At 46.5% G+C, this 19112-nt stretch overlaps 1 protein-coding gene across 1 annotated transcript in view; it reads left to right on the top strand.

Moving 5' to 3' along the window:
• The window catches only part of TET2 (tet methylcytosine dioxygenase 2), a 114324-nt gene that overhangs the window by 80600 nt on the left and 14612 nt on the right, over positions 1–19112 (top strand). The window contains exons 5-6 of the mRNA XM_088479498.1: positions 15823–16031; positions 16704–16854. Coding sequence (XP_088335624.1) covers positions 15823–16031; positions 16704–16854 — 360 coding nt within the window. The remainder of the gene's footprint in view (positions 1–15822; positions 16032–16703; positions 16855–19112) is intronic.

The following is a 19112-nucleotide window of genomic DNA, read 5'->3' as shown; positions in this document are numbered from 1 at the left end:
AAGAACGAGAATTGTGCTTACCACTTCAAACTTAATTATACCCAGACATCAAAGACCTCAAAAGCCATTACAATAAGTGCACACGCAACTCTAAGAGGAAGCCAGGAGCTTTGTGGGGAAAGACAGAATTCTTATTAAATGATTTTTTGTAGTAAGCTTTATTCATGGTGCTTTAATATTGAAGTAATAGTAACAATGTTGAGAGCAAAGGCCTCTTCTGAGTATTGCCAGGCCCCACTTACTTTGGAGTAGCCATTGCGGACACACCCTCAGCACCCACTAAGGTTCTGCCCTTATCCAGTCCTAATTTATTACTTTGTGTACTAGCGCAACACTTTCAGGTTTATATTTGTACAGATTGTGGTGTGAAAAATATTAAACTAAAAATAGATGATCAGACCAAAGGGTTTTAGCAAACTTTTACACAGTCTATTAACAATGCTGACAACGATACAAAAATACAATTGATTTTTACATTATTGTACTTTTTATCTTAGTACAAAAAAGTGTAGCACTGTTGCTATAATTACGCCACTGTGGGGTCTATTCATGTAGAAGATGAACTGGCTACTCAAAAATATCACTATATATCGCATTACATCGATGTGATATATAGTAATGTTTTTAAGTCATCCGTGTACACGTACCTGTTCGCAGGGCTATTTTTCTTGAAAAATAGGTTCAGGAACTGTGTGTGGAGCTACTGGGGGTGGAGCAGTGGCAGATCAAGGGGGGGGGCGATTGGGGTGATCGCCCCCTCTAGCATACTGCTGCCTCCAGTGCGACTGACGGGATGCACACACGTACTACTGTCCCGGCAGTCTGACTCAGTTTGTGTAACCCCAGCTGAGCCTGCCTGCTGTAGCATCTCACAAGCAAAGTGCCGGGATGGCCTGGGGGGCAGGAGGACTTGTGCCCCACCATAGAAACCGGGAGTCTGGGACTTGATCGTGGCCACGAGCCCGCAATCACATGATCTTTATGGGCAGCTAAACCCTAGTGCTGTCACTGTGTTGTTTCCTGGTGTTTGGCACCTCCCATGAGACCAGCCACCAATTAGCTGCATTCTTTTTCAGGCCCGCCCTTCCCCTTCCGTCTCCTGTCTTACCTATCTTTTCTCCTCTCTCGCTGCTCACTCTACCATGGCACTGGCAGCAGCTCAGTCAGCCACTGATGTTAGGTATGTCCCAAGATTCCTCTCCTGCAAACCTTTTGTAACTATTAATTTTAATTATTAAGCCAACTATTCATTAATATATATATATATATCTAAATATATATATATACATAATTCAATTATATTGTATTGTATATAAATGCATTTTATATAGGGGCCCATTTATCAACAAATATTTGCGGTATATCCCCGAAAACACCCATTTTCTGGGGTACCAGCAAATATTAAGTACCACCTAGAGGTATGTGGGAGTACCACAGCAGATATCAGATATGGCCGTCTGCTTTGTTAAGATCGTGGCGTGCGTTCACCTTTCTCATTATTGTGCCCAAAAGTGATGGTCATGCCTGTGCGGTCGCGTCAATGTTCTTGGCAACCTATGTTGTGTGCTTTTTATAGGGGCTTCTTAATTACCATATATACTAAGCTCTGCTATGCTTTGCATTCCGGAGGTTGGGCCCCAGTAGCAAGCATCATCTCCAGATGGCGTTAGCCATTGTGGTCTATAAGACACATTTTTCAAGTTACAGGGAGAGGGAGCTGTAGGATCTCTCCCAGCAATGGGTGCTCGGACCTGTAGGATCAGCAGACCACGTAGTGCAGTAGCGCGACAGGGTCCCGAAGGAGAAGGAAAATTACCGCATTAGTGATCACTTCACTTCTAACACATCGCAGGGGTGGGTATTTATCTGAGCCCTGTCTCTGTGTGTTTATTTAAGTTTGCCAAGGGTCCAAAGGATATAAATCTGTAATGGCTTAATAGGAAGTGCAGCACAATATGGGCAGTGAGAATGAAACTAGAGGTGTAGGAAAACATTTATTCAGAAGGGAAGTAGTTAATTTGATTAAGATCAGACTATGAATTGTTAGTGGTAATAGAAGAGTGTGGTAAATTAGTTGAGTCGGAACTGGAGATGGGAGGAGTCGGGACTAAACAGTAACCCCCTCCCTAAAAGAAAGCCTAGATCTGCCACTGGGGTGGAGCTATAGAAAATATATAATATATATATATATATACATATTTTATACAGTACTGTGCAAAAGTTTTAGGCAGGTGTAGAAAAAATGCTGCAAAGTCAGAATGCTTTCAACAATAGAAGTGTTAATAGTTTATTTTTATCAATTAACAAAATGCAAAGTGAATGAACAGAAGAGAAATCTGAATCACATCAATATTTGGTGTGACCACCCTTTGTCTTCAAAACAGCATCAATACTTCTAGGTACACTTGCACACAGTTTTTGAGGGAACTCGGCAGGGAGGTTGTTCCAAACATCTTGGAGAACTTGCCACAGATCTTCTGTGGACGTAGGCTTGTTCAAATTCTTCTGTCTCTTCATGTAATCTTCATGTAATCCCAGACAGACTCGATGATGCTGAGATCAGGCCACTGTGGCCATATCATTACTTTATGACATTGGCTGTATGTTTGGGGTCATTGTCCTGCTGTAGAATAAATTTGGAGCCAATCAGACGCCTCCCTGATGGTATTGCATGATGGATAAGTACCTGCCTGTATTTCTCAGCATTAAGGGCACCATTAATCCTGAGCAAATCCCCAACTCCATTTGCTGATATGCAGCCCCAAACTTGCAAGGAACCTCCACCATGCTTCATTGATGCCTGCAGATACTCATTATTGTACCACTCTCCAGCCCTTCGGCAAACCAACTGCCTTCTGTTACAGTCAAATATTAAAATTTTGACTAATCAGTCCAGAGCACCTGCTGCCATTTTTCTGCACCCTAGTTCCTATGTTGTCGTGCATAGTTGAGTAGTTTGGCCTTGTTTTCACGTCGAAGGTATGGCTTTTTGGTCTCAATTTTTTCATGAAGACCACTTCTGGCTAGACTTCTCCGAATAGTAGATGGGTGTACCTGGGTTATACTGGTTTCTACCAGTTCTGTGAGGATGGCACTGCTGAATATCTCCGATTTCGAAGGGAAGTAAGCATGATGTGTCTCTCATCCTTGGCCGACCACTGCATCTACGGTCCTCAATGTTGCCCGTTTCTTTGTGCTTCTTCAAAAGAGCTTGAACAGCACATCTTGAAACTCAACCCCAGTCTGCTTTGAAATCTTTGCCTGGGAGAGACCTTGCTGGGAGAGACAAGGTAGTTATACTTGCTGTTGCAGTATAACTACCTTGTGTCTTGTTGCTGTGCTCAGTCTTGCCATGGTGTTTGACCTGTGACATGAAACGGTCTTCCACAACCTTACCGTTCGAGTTTGGCTGTTCCTCACCCAGTTTTTAGTCTCCTACACAGGTGTTTCTGTTAAGTTAATGACTGAGTTTCAACCTACATATGAAAATGATGATCATTATCACCTGTTTGGTATAATTGATTACTTTGAAAAATAGCACTGCCTGTTCCACATCTTCCTCCAGTAAATGGCCCCTCCGCGATACCTGGTAGCAGTGTGAAGACAGACATATTGGAAGTCCGGTACTACTCCTTCCCACTGCTCATGCACCTGCGTCTGAGAGCAGCAGGTCACATCAGACCTGCTGCAAAGGACATTGGTCTACAGGGGGCGGAGCCAGTGCCAAACAGAGAGCATGGAAGTATTCAACTTCCCTGCCCATTTTGTCTTAGTATTCAGACTACACCATTATTATTATTATCCTTTATTAATATGGGTTCCGCAGCGCCTTACAAAGTACAGAAACAAATGAGCACACAAGACAACAGTTATTAACAGTACAGACAATGCAGGACAAGTACATGATTTATAAAAAAAAAAGATTGATTGTTGGGTCGGATTCGCTTCGCTTTAGAGTGGGATTCGGGGATGTGTGTTTGGATTGTGGGGGTGGGGTGGTTGGGATGGTGGTGGTGCTGCAGCATATGAGTCCTGATCCTATTTTCAAGTACGTGATGGAGGGTTGGGTTACGCGCGCTCCTTAGTAGTGTGTATGGGGATGAGGGGGGAAGTGGGGGTGGTCAGTGTGCATGGTATCAGGTGTGTGTTGGTGAGGTGTAAAGAACACACATAAGGCTGGATTAGTGAGTGGAATGGTAGATATTTTATTCATGTGATTGATTCGTGTTAGTTGTTGCTGACACAAAGGACCTCATTCAGAGTCGGTCGTTGCGGGCGCACGGTCGTACGCCACTGATGTTCGCTAAACTGCGCATGCGTAAAGTTCGCAATGCGCGTGCGCAAACTAGCTGCTACGATCAGAAATTTCTCTCTCCTTGAACACAGCCAGTTCGGTAGTTTGAGTGACAGAATGAGGCGTTTGTGGGTGGTAACAGGGGAAGGTGCTTGAAAACGTGTGGAGATCCGAACGCAGGCGTGCCTAATTATGCGAACAGCGTTTTATGGGAGTGCATAATTAACAAAGTAGTGTCATGGCACACGTGACATGGGTGGTTTGTACACTGACCTGATCGTAGTGCTTAAGAGAGGGTATGGTCAACCTTAAGCTCTACGACCAGTTCCGATGGTCTCGATTAATCCTTATATGGCCGGAGATGACGTGTAATGCGTACGAGAAGGGGGCATATTTTTTGTCTTACGGCCGCATCCTCCCCTTGGTCGGCCAGCTAACGATCCGATCTTAAGGACGCAATTTGCGAGTGCATCATTTGCATATCCGGCCCCTTTTCCCTTACGACCGTACGGCTGCAACGACCGACTCTGAATGAGGTCCAAAGTCCCTTCCTTCGTGTGGAGTCACAGTGCTCCTCGGGAATTCGTAGTCTCTAGGTAGTTCGTGGGGGCGTGCAGCCCGGTTGGTGTGAGAAGGAGGTGGGGTGAGCAGGTGCAATCCACAGTTGGGGGGTAGGTGGACCCTTTGAAGGGGCTCTTTGTGCATGTGGTCCTGACTACTGCATGTTCCCCTGCTGGACCTATGGTCTACAGTCTTGGGAAACTGGGATGCCCTGGATGTGGTAAATCGGGGGTGTTTTCAGTTGCGGCGTCCCACACTGGTGGGGAGAGGTATTGCTTACCTACCGGTACGTGCCCGACTTCTGTGGCAGGGAGCAGTAGTCTGGTTGTGGCTGCGTGTGTGGTCCGCGTGCCTGTGGGTGTAGGCAGGGGTTGCCCGCTTGCTGTGCGTAATAGCCCTTGCTTTGGTGCTCGGCAGTCCGCGTGGTACCGTCGGAGGCTGCAGCGTGGGTGAGCCCCAGCCGTGGGTAACTGACTCTGACCAGCAAGCCTGCTGGGGAGTGGGGGCGTCGCTGCCATAGCCTGCTGTGTGCGCCTGCTGCGGCGGCTCTCGGGTGGGTGGGACCCGGACATGAGTGGTATTGCTGATGCTTGCGGACAGGCAAATGCTGCAGTTTTAAGAATTGGAGTAGGTTCCGGTTTGGCAGATTGTAAGTTCACATCCACTTGAACTTGAATAGCTGTATGAAGGTCTCCAACGCGTTGCAGCCCGTTGGCCTTTCTCAAGGAGTTACTGAGTTGAAGTGGAGGCTGGGTATTTATCAGCACTAGAGGTCAGATGTTGATTGGTCAGGTGTGATGGCTGGGCCAATCAGGATGTGTGTGGGAGTGATGTGGAGCAGGTGCAGTGACTGGTGTGGGCGGGGGGGGGCGGGTGTCCAATGGGGAGGCGGAGGTGTGTGGGCGTGTGTGTGGCTGCTGCGGAGTCATGGTAACCAACTCGTGTATCTGTGCAAGGTGGTGTGTTAGCGCGCTGTTGTGGATTACTTAATTATATGGGGTGTGTGGATTGGGGTGGGGGGGTTGGTGTGTGTGTTTGCGGGGCTTTGATTGTCGTTTTATATGGTTGGTATCGCGACTTTAGTGGGGAAGTGGTCGTGGGTGGTGTTTGGGAGGAGTGGTCGGGGGACGGTTGTGGTGCAGCTGACGGATCACAGGGGTGGTCCGGGATCGTCTTCTATCTGTAGTAGTCGCCGTCAAACCAGAAGTAGTTGTGTGTGAGTATGTAGTTGATGCTTGTCAGGATGAAATGGGACTGTGGGGGGTCGAGTGTTTGGTCTTTGTCGAGAAAGTGTTGTATGCTTTCGAGTCCTTGTGTGTGGTTGATGACGGTGTATAATGATGTGACGTCGCTCGTTACTAACCAGTGGTCATCACCCCAAGTGACTCCTTCAAGTGTTCTGAGTATGTGTGTAGTGTCTTGATTTTTGTTGTTTGGCATATGGCTGTAGAAGGTGATCTATGTATTGTGATAAGTTAGCTGTCATGGAGTTGATGCCGGATATGATTGGTCTGCCGGGGTGGTTGGTGGTGTCTTTGTGTATTTTGGGGAGGTAGTAGAAGACAGGGATGATGGGGTGTGGGTTATGGATGAAGTCGTGTTCTTGTTTTGTCAAAATGCCATCTTTGAGGCCTGTTTTGAGTATGTTGTTGAGTCTGCTGTGGAATTACGTATGTGTTTTCGTCTTGTAGTAGTCTTTGTGATTCAGTAATATGGTCTGTTTTGTTCAGCAGGACTATCTGCCTTTTTGATTATGAGGTCTTTGTTCTGTTGTAGTTTCTTTAGATCTTTTTGTTCATTAGTGTTTAAGTTTTTTATGTAGTTTTTCTTAGCTGTGGGTATCTTATTGATGTCGTCCATGACTAGTGTTTCGAAGGTGTGTATTAGGTGGCCTTTCAGGTGATTGGGGTAGAATTTGTATGGTGGTTTTAGGGTGGTGTGTTTGTAGCTGTCTGGTTTAGGGGGTGATATGGTTGCTGGGTGTGACATGAAGTATTTCTACAGTGTGAGTCGTCTTATGAATCTATCTATGTCGAGGTATATTTCGAACTTGGTCAGTTCTTTGTGGGGGGTGAATTTGAGCCCTTTGTTGAGGAGTGATACGTCATCTTTGGAGAGTGGTTGTTTGCTTAGATTGAATATACCTGTGGTGGATGGTGTCATGGTTGTGTGTCTATTTTCTTGTGGTTTCAGTCTTTGTCCTCCTCTACATCCTCGTCTAACTGGATTAATTTTCTTTTTTGGCTCGTTGGTGTTTGTGTTTGGTGTTGTCATGTTGTTGATTGGCAGGTCCGACTTCCTGCCTCTATATCTAAAAAATTGAGTGACCATTGTTCGGGGTTTGGGTGTGGGTGCTCTGTGGTTGTGGTGTCTGTAGTTGGTTCTGGTTGCAGTGTGTGGTTTCTTTTGTCTGGTTTGTTGAGGGTTGTGTGGTCGCCCCTTGTGGTATTGATCCACCCCTGTTCTAGTGATGATCTGACTAGGTTTTCGTATTGTGTGCTCTGTTCGTCGTCTTCTATTTCGTATATGCTGAATGAGGTGTCGGTTACTGAGCTGGTGTCTGACGGTGGTTGGGGATCTTTCTCTTGGTTTGTTTGGTTGGGGTGTTGTGTATTTTATGGATCTTGGACATATATTGTTGGTATGTGAGTTGTAGTTTTGTGTATATTGGTGTGTCGGTGGGGGGGATGGTCTTATCCCTCCTGTGGGGATGTGGGTGTGTCCGTGTGTTGTTGTAGGTGGCTCTCTGTGTTTTTATGGGTAATGTATCTTTTTGTGTGTGTGGGGAATTCTCCTGCAGACGTGTTGTGTGTTTTGGGTTTGTAGTTTGTGTTTGTTTTGGTACTTCCTGTTTTGTCACGTAGTATTTTGGATTTTTTTTGTTCTATGATGGTTTCTTCCGTCTTGTTGAGTTTTTCTAGTGATGGAGACTAGTTTCCTAAATTCTATTTCTTCTTTTTATGGTTCCAGGGCTAGATCCAATCTGTTGATGTCTAGATTGAGGTTCGTTAATTCTGTTTTGTGTGTGTCGATGATAAGGTTAATGAATTGTTTGGAGCAGTCATGTAAGATGGTGTTCCATTTTTGCATGAAGTCTTTGTTGTCGTTGCTATGTGAGGGTGATTTCTGTAGAGTGAGTCCTTTGGGGATTATGTTATTGTCGAAACAATAACACAATACAACACCAGGGCAACACAGATTAAACGGATCATACACAAACACAGGAACGTACTCCTAAAAGATGACGCACTTGCAGAAACACTCCCACCACGACCAAAAATAATCTACAGGAAGGCACCAGGCATCAAAAACAAATTAGTCTCCAATCACATCCCACCACCCACCCTCAAACAAATGTCACTAAACAGTCAACCCATAAACAATGTTTTCTACCACTGCAGCAATTGCCGCACTCTAGGGTACAGAAGCACACAACCAATAACAACCTTCACCTCAACCGAAACAGGCAAAGAATACACGATTCAAGAACACATCTCCTGCAATACCAGCCACGTGATCTACCTACTACAATGCACATGTATGTAGGCAGAACTATTAGGCCTTTAAAAACCAGAATAGCAGAGCACTTTAGAACATCTCCAACAAATCCGACAGCCATAATGTTCCATTAAATTTCCAGGAAAAACACCAAACCAACCCCAAAGACATCAAATTCACAGGCATTAAAACCATCAACAAGAACTGGAGAGGAGGCGACATAATCAAACGACTCAATAAAGAAGAACTTAGATGGATGTTCACATTACGCACATTCACACCGCACGGCCTCAATATCGACAACAAAATCCAGTCAGTTATCTCCAAATAAACACAATACCCACTCTGTCCTTAAGACCATCATCAACACACTGGATTAACAAAATCAAGACCCCCCACCCTACTCCATCCCCACCGGCACAGACCTTCATCCAACACATTTTGCCGCACCGACACCAACCAGACGACCCACAAACAATCACCACACCCCACGACACACCACCAGGGACACACACACCCTCCACCCCTGGTAACACAACCCAACACAACCCACCAGTATCAGAGACACACACAGACCAGCAACCCCTACTAACACATCCCCGGTAAAATACTAAGTCCACATCATCTATCACCTTAGTGACAAACATACACCACGGTACCTCATCAGCAACGCCTGTACCTAAAACAATGGACTACACACACACGTCCACCCCGCATATACAACAGCACCCACAAACAAATCAGAACAGACAGAGGGATGCACACAACCTAGGCCCCACACATAGGTACTATACAACCACATATCAACAACAAACCACCCATTTAAAATAGATACACATATCCACCACATGTAACACATACACACCTAGTCCACACAACCACACTCCACACGTAACCACACTCGACACATAACTCATACTCATAACCACCCCCACGCACACTTAATCCACAACCCCATGATCCGCCAGATGCACCACAATCGCCCACTGATCACGATCCCGGACCACCCCTGTGATCCGCCAGCTGCACCACCGCCCCCCGACCACTCCTCGCAAACACCACCCACGGCCACCTCACCAGTAAAATCGCAATATCAACCATATAAAACGACAGTCAAAGCCCCGCAAACACACACCCCATATAATTAAGTAATCCACAACATAACGCTAACACACCACCTTGAACAGATACACGAGCTGGTTACCATGACTTTATATGTAATAAAAATAGAGTAGTGAGTACAGGCGCCTAACACTTGTATTGCTGCAGATAGGAAGTCACCGCAGTACCACCCTTAGATACTGAATAATAGCCAATAACATAGGTTGTGACGACTGTATGTGCGCACGGTGTTATGATAGAAAACAGTTATATTATACTTCCCAAATATAGTAGATCTTGCAAACAGATGTCAATAGATGGTATCTCCGTGGACATGAAAAACATCAAAAATATGTACACATAGAGGGGTAATCAATATGAAACGTTAACTTCACTGCCGAAGTTAACGTTTCATATCTGAGTTTTTTCCTGCTTTAAAGTCTGGTGCGCGCTCCCACTTATCCCCGTATTCAATATAAAATTATCGAAAACGGGAACCTCCGAAGTTGGATTTTAGTAAAGTTACGATTTTTTCCATAAAAAATTTGTAAGACCCCCCTAAAGTTGTAAAAACATGGGGGATCACTATGGGTACCCCCGTTTTAGCCTTTAAATGAAAGTCGGGGATTTAAAAAGTTTTTAAAAATTCAGGATTTGTGCACCTGCCGCTATTTTGCGCAATGAATAAAACACCTGCCCCATACTTGGGGACCCCACCAGAAATAATTTCGTTAGTTTGGTAATTTTTTTACATAATTTTTTTTTTTTTAACCCCCCCCAATTTTTTTTTATTTTTTTTTAATGGTGTCCCGATTTTATCAGGACATTTTTCTTTTTACATTTCCTTTACATTTTAACATTTCCTTTTAAGGGGACATTTCCAAAACTATAGGCTATTTTTTATAAGCCTACACCCCCAAACCCCTATTCTGCATTTTTTTCACTTGCTATAGTGATTTGAAAAATTATCCCTGTTTTTTTAAAAATGCCCCTTGACCCCATTTAAGGAAAAAAACGGGAATTTTCGGGAAATATGCCTGGGACCCCCCTAATGATGTCCAGACATGAGGGATCACTATGGGTAACCCCCCAAAAAAGGGTCCCCCCTCTCCCGAGCCCCACGGCTGACGCTGAAGCGGTGGGTATGGGGGTAATAGGGGGGCCAAATAATGTAAGACTATTGTACTTTACAGTGGAACTACAAGTGCCAGCATGCCTGCCATTTTGCACTTGTGGAACTACAAGTGCCAGCAGACATGCGGCACCTGTAATTTCACTGTAAAATAAATAGTTAAAAAAAGACAAAACACACACACCGTGCCCAGTATAAGTTTATTACATACACCTACCCATTCACACATACTTACCTATACCAGATGAATCTGTCCCCTTCTCCACGTAGAGATCCATGGTAGCTGGCCCTGCAAGAAAGATTTCATACTCACCTACATCCAGCGCTGGTCTCCGCAGTAATCCATGGGTGTTTTAAAACAATAAAAAATGCTTTTACCCGATCCACGCTACTAGCTATGTGTATGTGTGTTGTCACATATACACATAGCTCCCGAATGGCCGCTGACAGCACCTCACGGGGCATTGCAGTCCCGTCAGCCAATCAGCGGCAGCGCTGACTGTAGCGCGGCCGCTGATAGGCTCCGGCTACTGACAGTTCCCACGTGGTCGAGTCACACCAAGTTGGAACTGTCAGTTGCCGGAGCCAATCAGCGGGCGCTCTACAGTCTACGAGCCCTCAGAAAGTGGGACTTCTGGTAATTCTATACTGAATATCACAAAAGGATATCATATATGCATACCATTTTTTCATACACTTGGTATATAACTTATTGAAGGATTTATCAAGTTTGTCTTGTAAGACACACTATTTTATTTCATTTTATTTTTATTTTTTCTTCAGTGTGAATTTGAAATAAATTTGTTTGTACTATATCACACTATGTGTACATATTTTTGATGTTTTTCATGTCCACGGAGATACCATCTATTGACATCTATTTGCAAGATCTACTATATTTGGGAAGTATAATATAATTGTTTTCTATCATAACACCGTGCGCACATACAGTCGTCACAACCAATGTTATTGGTTACCATGACTCCCCAGCAGCCACACACACACCCACACACCTCCGCCTCCCCATTGGACACCCGCCCCCCCCACCCACACCAGTCACTGCACCTGCTCCACATCACTCCCACACACATCCTGATTGGTCCAGCCATCACACCTGACCAATCAACAGCTGACCTCTCCTGCTGATAAATACCCAGCCTCCACTTCAACTCAGTAACTCCTTGAGAAAGGTCAACGGGCCGCAACGCGTCGGAGACCTTCATACAGCTATTCACATCCACTTGAGCTTGAAATCTGCCAAACCGGAACCTACTCCAATTCTTAAAACACTGCAGCATTTGCCCGCCCGCAAGCATCAGCAACAACACTCACGTCCAGGTCCCGCCCACCCGAGAGCCGCGGCAGCAGGCGCACACAGCAAGCTACACCAGCGACACCCCCACCGCACGTGGCCCCCGCAGCAGCGCATGCACTCCCCAGCAGGCTTGCTGGTCAGAGTCAGTTACCCACGGCCGGCGCTCACCCATGCCGCAGCCCCCGATAGTATCACGCGGACTTCCGAGCACCAACACAAGGGCTATCATGCACAGCAAGCGGGTAACCCCTGCCTACACCCACAGGCACGCGGACCACCCACGCAGCCACAACCAGACTACTAGGCCTCAACTGGAAATCGTGAAAACTGCTCCCTGCTACAGAAGCCGGGCACCTACCGGTAGGTAAGCAATACCTCTCCCCACCAGTGCGGGACGCCGCAACTGAAAACACCCCTGATTCACCACATCCAGGGCATCCCAGTTTCCCAAAACTGTAGACCATAGGTCCAGCAGGGGAACATGCAGTAGTCAGGACCACATGCACAAATGCACAAGGAGCCCCCTCAATGGGTCCACCTACCCCCCCAACTGTGGATTGCACCTGCTCACCCCACCTCCTTCTCACACCAACCAGGCAGCACGCCGCCACGAACTACCTAGAGACTACGAATTCCCGAGGAGCACTGTGATTCCACACGAAGGAAGGGACTTTGTGTCAGCAACAACTAACTCTAATCAACCCAGGGCCGTAACTAGGGGGGGGGCTGAGGGGTCATGTGCACCGGGCGCCATCCTCCAGCGGCACCGGCCACATACTTCTTTGTGCCGGAGGTCTGCAGATAGAGACCTCCGGCAGTGGTGCGCGCCGGACAGGGGTCACTGAAAGTTGGCGCAAGATCCCGCCCTCCCTCCTCCCCTCGGAAGTTAGGGTAAGAGCTCAAGGGGGGAGGAGGGGGCGGAGAGGGACGGCAGTGCTGCACAGGGCGCACTGCCGTCTAACTACGACGCTGATCAACCACATGAATAAAATATCTACCATTCCACTCACTAATCCAGGCTTATGTGTCTTCTTACACCTCACCAACACACACCTGATACCACGCATACTGACCACCGCCACTTCAACATCACCCTCCCCCCCCCCCTCATCCCCACAGACACCACCAAGGAGCACGCGTAACCCAATCCTCAATCATGATTTATAACCAATGCTGCATAACACCTAAATAAGCAGCAGGGTGTCCGTAACCAAGTTTTAGGTGCCATTGTACATGAAAGTAAAAGTAAGGCAAGAAGAAGCACGTGAGGGAAGAGGACCCTGCTTGCGAGAACTTACATGCTAAAGGGGAGGGCCAGACAAACAGGGGTGACACAGATGGGCTAGATAGTGAGGAAGGAGTATAGAGTAGTGGGTTAGGATGAGCACTGGAAAGCATTGTGGAAGAAATGGGTCTTGAGAGCCCATTTGAAGATTAAGAGCCAGGAAGCCAAGTGATGGAGGAATTTTGAACGAAGGCCAGGGAGACAAAAAAAAAATGGGCAGCTACTCAAAGACTTTGGAAAAGGCAAATTAATGTCATTAGTGTCGAATGGAAAGAATGAGATGGAGGATTCAGAAGGTAAGACTTGGTAGGAGTGACCCAAGGATAGCAGGACCCCAAGACCACCACCATGGAAACCTCCAGGCCAGGGGGTGTGAGAGAATGTGAGGCCCCCAAAGGAGATAGCTGCTGGAGCAGTGGTATCAGATGGGTAAATCCAGGGTTTGGTGATGGCAAGGAGAATCAAGGCATTGCAGATGAAGTGCTCATGAATGGGGACCAGTTTATTATAGACAAAACTGCCTTTCCAGAGGGAACAGGAGAGAGGGACAGAGTTAAGAGGTGAGAGATTATTAGGGTTGATGTAGTGTGGAGGTGATATTGATCTAGAGCAGGGGGATAAGAGTGTGGGGGTATGGGGCTGGCTTCTGAATGAGGAAGGGTGACAGCAGGTGGTGGGTAAGGTGGAGGTTTAGTGTGGGGAGGGGGGAAGAGGACAGATAACTTGGAGAAAAGAGAAGGTGCAGGGTTTAGTGGTGGTGCAGCAGGACCATGGTGGAAGAGAAGTGAATAATACTGGAGTTGTGGGAGATGCAGTGGAGAGACTTATATGTGATGAAGAGAGACAGAGGAGGGGGAGAAGGTAGAGGGGACTATGGATGGAGAAAAGAGGTGAAAACTGGTGGTAGAGGAGAAAATAATGTAGCAGCTGAGTGAGGGAGGAGTAGAAGAAAAGAGACATTGGGCCTGATTCAGAGCCGCTCGCTCTGACAGAGCGCTCGCTCTGACAGAGCGCTCGCTCTGAATTAGAGCCGGGTTTTTTTGTTTTTTTGGAGCGGCCTCCTGGCCGCTCGCATAGCTGTGGGTGACCACCCATAGCTATAGCGAGCTGCCATGATGATGGTCGCGATGGTCAAGACCATCGCGATCATCGGGCTTGCGATGAGAGCCTTGTGGTAGGGTCTCATTCATCGCAAGCCCCAGAGAGCTTTCGGCTGTGATGTCTGTGGGGGCGCCCCCAAACAGCAGGCGTTCTCATGGGAACGCCTCCGTTTGGGCAGCCACCCCCCCGGCCCGCCCACCAAAGGGGGCGAGCTGTCACTCAACGTCGACAGCTCGCCCCCTTTGGTGCGAGACCCGGAGCGGCAGAGTGCCCGTCGCTAGCCGGGTCTCACGCATGCGCACGACGGAGCCGGCTCCGTCGTGCGCATGTGATGTGGACCACCATCGACCCGGTTGCGAGCGCTGAGCGATTGTGACCGGGTCTGAATCAGGCCCATAGTGTTGATGAGGCGGTTGGGGGGGAGGGAAAAGTCAGTAGTAGTAATGAGTGTGAGATGCAGGAGCAGTACAGTTCAAATGTCAAAATCAGAGAAAAGGAAGAACAGTGCTGGAAGATGTAAAGGCACAACTTGAAAAGTATATTATAAACAAAAAAGGAGTTTAGAGCTGTTAAAGTTGCAAGACTTTAGAATTTGTATAAAGTATGATTATAAAAAAAAAAGGTATAGGTGTGAAACAATGGTAGATACTACAGTGGTATAAAGATAAATTGACAGTGGTACTGGAATGATTTAAACAGTGTAGAGAAGAAACACAAACATACAAGAATTAAATGTTCAGCAAGCAGGTAGTTGCTTGCAATGCTGAAGCAGGGTGTTGGCAAAAGGTGTGTCCAGGTTATAATGAAAGCTGGTGGCTGAGTAGCAGGGTTTCCAGAAGCTCTGAAGATCCTTTGCAAATATTTCCAAGTTATAGAAAGTTCTTTTAAAATGTTGTCCTCTTGTATTCCTCCTGTTTAACTCCTGACTAACTCTTTAAGTTATGCTGTACATGTAGCCCCACTTAGAACAAAAACCCACTTTGAAATAAAACCTATGCAGCCTTGTACAAGCCTGCAGCCTTGAGATGGCGAATCTGAACACATAGGAGAAGTAGAAAGCTTAGCTTCCTTTAATGATTCGCACTCAACATACTATAGTTGGGTGACGCGATTCAGCCACGGAGGGGGTGTGCCGCTGGAGAGTAATGAACTTATCCACGGTAACCAGCTCTGTGAAATTTACCACAAAGCAGGGCTTTTTTCTGCTCTATGATAGAGACCATTATCTGAAGCCGGGCAACTCTCTGTCCCTGCAGCTACATATCACAATCCAGCATCTAGCCTCTGAGCCAGAGTACACACCTGTATATATTGACTAATTTAAACTGATATGCAGCTTTCAAATCATGTGAGTGGGCTGAACATAGATATTTTCTCAGTTGAGAAATAAATCAAACCCATACGATCGGGCAGTAGGAGCCAAATAAATGATTTCACGTTTTTGATTACCTTATTTTCATAAAAATGCAATAAAAGTCTTATTTCATATTCTGGGCTTGCCTGATACAAATAAACACTTGTTGCTTTATTGCCAGGTCATTCGGCGGAGTGGGCTGGAGGAGAAGATGCTGTGCTTGGTGAGAGAGCGAGCAGGACATTCCTGTGAAACGGCTGTGATTGTGATTCTGATCCTGGTATGGGAAGGCATTTCTCTGAACTTAGCAGACAAGCTATACTCTGAGCTCACCGAAACGCTACGGAAGTATGGAACATTGACAAACAGACGATGTGCTCTCAATGAAGAGTAAGTTGTTTTCAGATGTTTATTAATGTTTCTTAAATTCTTCTTTGTAGAGTTATTTTCTTTAATATTATATTTAACTAATACTGGAGAAGTTAATTGTATTTGTTTCATAGATGAGCCTATAAAAAGCGTCTTGCCTTTGTCATTCATTGTGGCTACAGCTGTTACTATGGTCACAGCCTGGCTGCTGCTGATATGAGGAAATATGAAAACTAGTTTGAATGTCTACTGTAGCATTTTTCCTGGTAGCCATAAGATAGGTACACACTATACTATGTATCGTACCATTTATCCTTCCTACGTGGATCGGAACGATATGTCATACACATCGTATAGTGTGTACGCCCGATCCGTTATTCCCGCCTATCATTCATTGCATCGACCCATCTGCTGTGCCGCACGTCAAATGGGACAATGCAATGAATGACGTGATGTAGTGACATGCAGCACGTAATTTTACATTGCGCCACTGTACTGCCGGATTGTGCAGTGTTTACGGTACACCCGATGTATTGTTACATCAGATGCCGCATTGTTCGGTCGCACCCTCGTATGGTGTGTACCCAGCTTTAGACTGGCTGTGTTAATGGGCTATTTAATATATATTTAAAGTCAGAAAAGGTGGCTTTGGTAGTTTGTATCATATGGCATCTATAATATCTTATTTTACAGGCGTACCTGTGCATGTCAGGGGCTGGACCCCGATACCTGTGGTGCCTCATTTTCCTTTGGGTGCTCATGGAGTATGTACTACAATGGGTGCAAATTTGCTAGAAGTAAGATCCCCAGAAAATTCAAGCTGCTTTGTGATGATCCAAGAGAGGTCAGTGTCTCTTAGTTCATTATGTGATTATTTAGCTGAAGCTGGACAAGCAATCAGTGGGCTGTTTCAATGGCAATGCTTTAGTATCTATATCTGTGTAAGCATTGAAGGAACCAGTTCTGTCACAGATGAGCTCCTATTGAATGGGATCAGAATTCACTGAATGAGGTACCTTAGATCACCACCTTGATGTGATACACAAGTGTTACTGTTTGTTCATTGAGGTATCTCTGAATGTTTCGTGGTATTCCGAAAATCTCAACTCGATCTAGCCTTAGAGACAAAGGGGCAATTTGGAATTTGGTTTCTATGTTATTTTTTAATCTGGGGCTTCTCTTGAAGTCTCAGCAATACCCCATTTTTAAGCGGTGGTTTTAGAAGACCCACCAGCAGCCTAAAGGTGGGTACACATTAGTCAACCACCTGATGCGATGCCCGATAGTGCCGATGAACGACATATCGGGCGGGCGGTACACACTGCACGATCCGGTGACAGACGGCTCCATATGTCGTTCATCGGCACAATTGAACTTGCCAGCATCGGCAGCTGGATCGTTCGACCCCGATGTCGGGCAGCAGGGGAGTGCATAGTGGGTACACACTAGATGATGTGCCTGATATGTCACTCTGATCTGGACGACATATTGTCTAGTCTGTACTCAGTATAACTCTGCGAGAAGTTTCTGTAGTGTGCGCAAACTACCAGAGAGGCATTCAACGTTCCTAATTGATTAGCAGTTTATTACATGTTTCACAGTTGTAATGTTCTCTTAGCATTGATGGAAATTTCTGCAGCTGATTTGCACAGCATGTGTTTCTGTGCATATAGCTTTTATGACTGTCTTTTATGGTAGAGTTACACCTTACTGTGCATAGTTGTCTATAAAATATCAGCGTACCCCATTGCATGCATTTTTACTACCACATAGTAGTTTATGGTGAATGTGTCTTTGTGGAATTAATGGGTACTAATTAATGCAATGATTTCTTTTCCAAATGGTTATGGAAGCCCTACTTCAAATTCCCTATATATGTTGATGTACAGAAAAGGCAAAGAATACATCAACTGTGCTCAGGAGCACAGAGAGGGGGGTGGACAGCTACTAATTGCCTGGGTTTGCTGGAGGGGCCTGGGAGGGGCCTGGGTCCGGCGCCGCCCCCCTTCCCTCTTACATCACAGCAGCCCAGCACACGCTGCTGTGCTGGGCTGCACTGGGAGACTGCTCGCGGCTGCTAAGCAGTCTCCTATGCCTGTGAGGGGAACGATCACACTGATCCCGCCCACCACTGGCTATACACCCCCCCTCCAGTGTGCAGTGCCGCTTCGTGGCGCTGCAAAAATCTTTCTTTTTTCTTTCCTTCCTCTAAGGGACGTGGCCACGCCTCCCCATGATTAGGCCACACCCCCTTCACCCGGGCCCATCGCTCCTAACTGTGCTTATGTGCATTCACATTCATGCCACTTTCCCCATTTACCTATGTGTTTTGCAATGGGATGTAGTTATGAGACCGACGGCCGCGATGCCGCCAGTCTCAATACCGACAGTGTAATCCCGACAAGGGATTTAAGATTGGCATCGAAATACGCCTATCATAATCCTGATGCCAGAACGCTGAAGGATGCCAGCCCGAACGAGGTAAGTTCAGGGCTCCCTTAGCGATAGCCACGCAGGCGGGGTGATAGGTTTAGGGAGCGAGCGTAGGGTTAAGTTTTTTTGGGGGGGAAAATTAGGGTTAGGCACCCCTAGGGGGAGGGTTAGGGTTAGGCACCACTGGGGGGGTTAGGGCACTAATGGGGAGGGTTAGGCACGAAGGGAGGTGTTAGGTCTAGGCAATAACGGGGAGGCTCAGGGTGCGAGTGGGGAGGGTTAGGGTTGGGCTACAAGAAAGGGATGGTAAGGGTCAAAAAGGGGGAGGGTAAGTAAACTTACCGGACCCCTGTTGGGATTCCAATCATCGGGATGCCGCTGTCGGTATTCTGACAGGAGGCATCCCGACAGCTGGCATTACCTACCCATTCCATTTGCAACTACATGTGGTATAAACTAGAATGCTATCTCCTGGAACTGTGCCGCTAAAAACTATAGGTGCCATCACACGCCATCTATGTGCATGCTCTGCATTCTTAGTGTTTTGATGACCATTAAAACTGGTGTGTAATCATACATCTAGCCTCGTTGCACGTGAAACAGCCCTTCCAATCACGCCATGCCGTGGAGTGACTCTGTAGTGACGACTTTTACCTTCAAATGCGTCTT

Source organism: Taudactylus pleione, unplaced genomic scaffold (assembly GCF_031769625.1).
Source record: "Taudactylus pleione unplaced genomic scaffold, aTauple2 ptg000236l, whole genome shotgun sequence".
NCBI lineage: Eukaryota > Metazoa > Chordata > Amphibia > Anura > Myobatrachidae > Taudactylus > Taudactylus pleione.
Note: the sequence above shows the minus strand (reverse complement) of the source record. Positions and strands in the feature narration are given on the sequence as shown.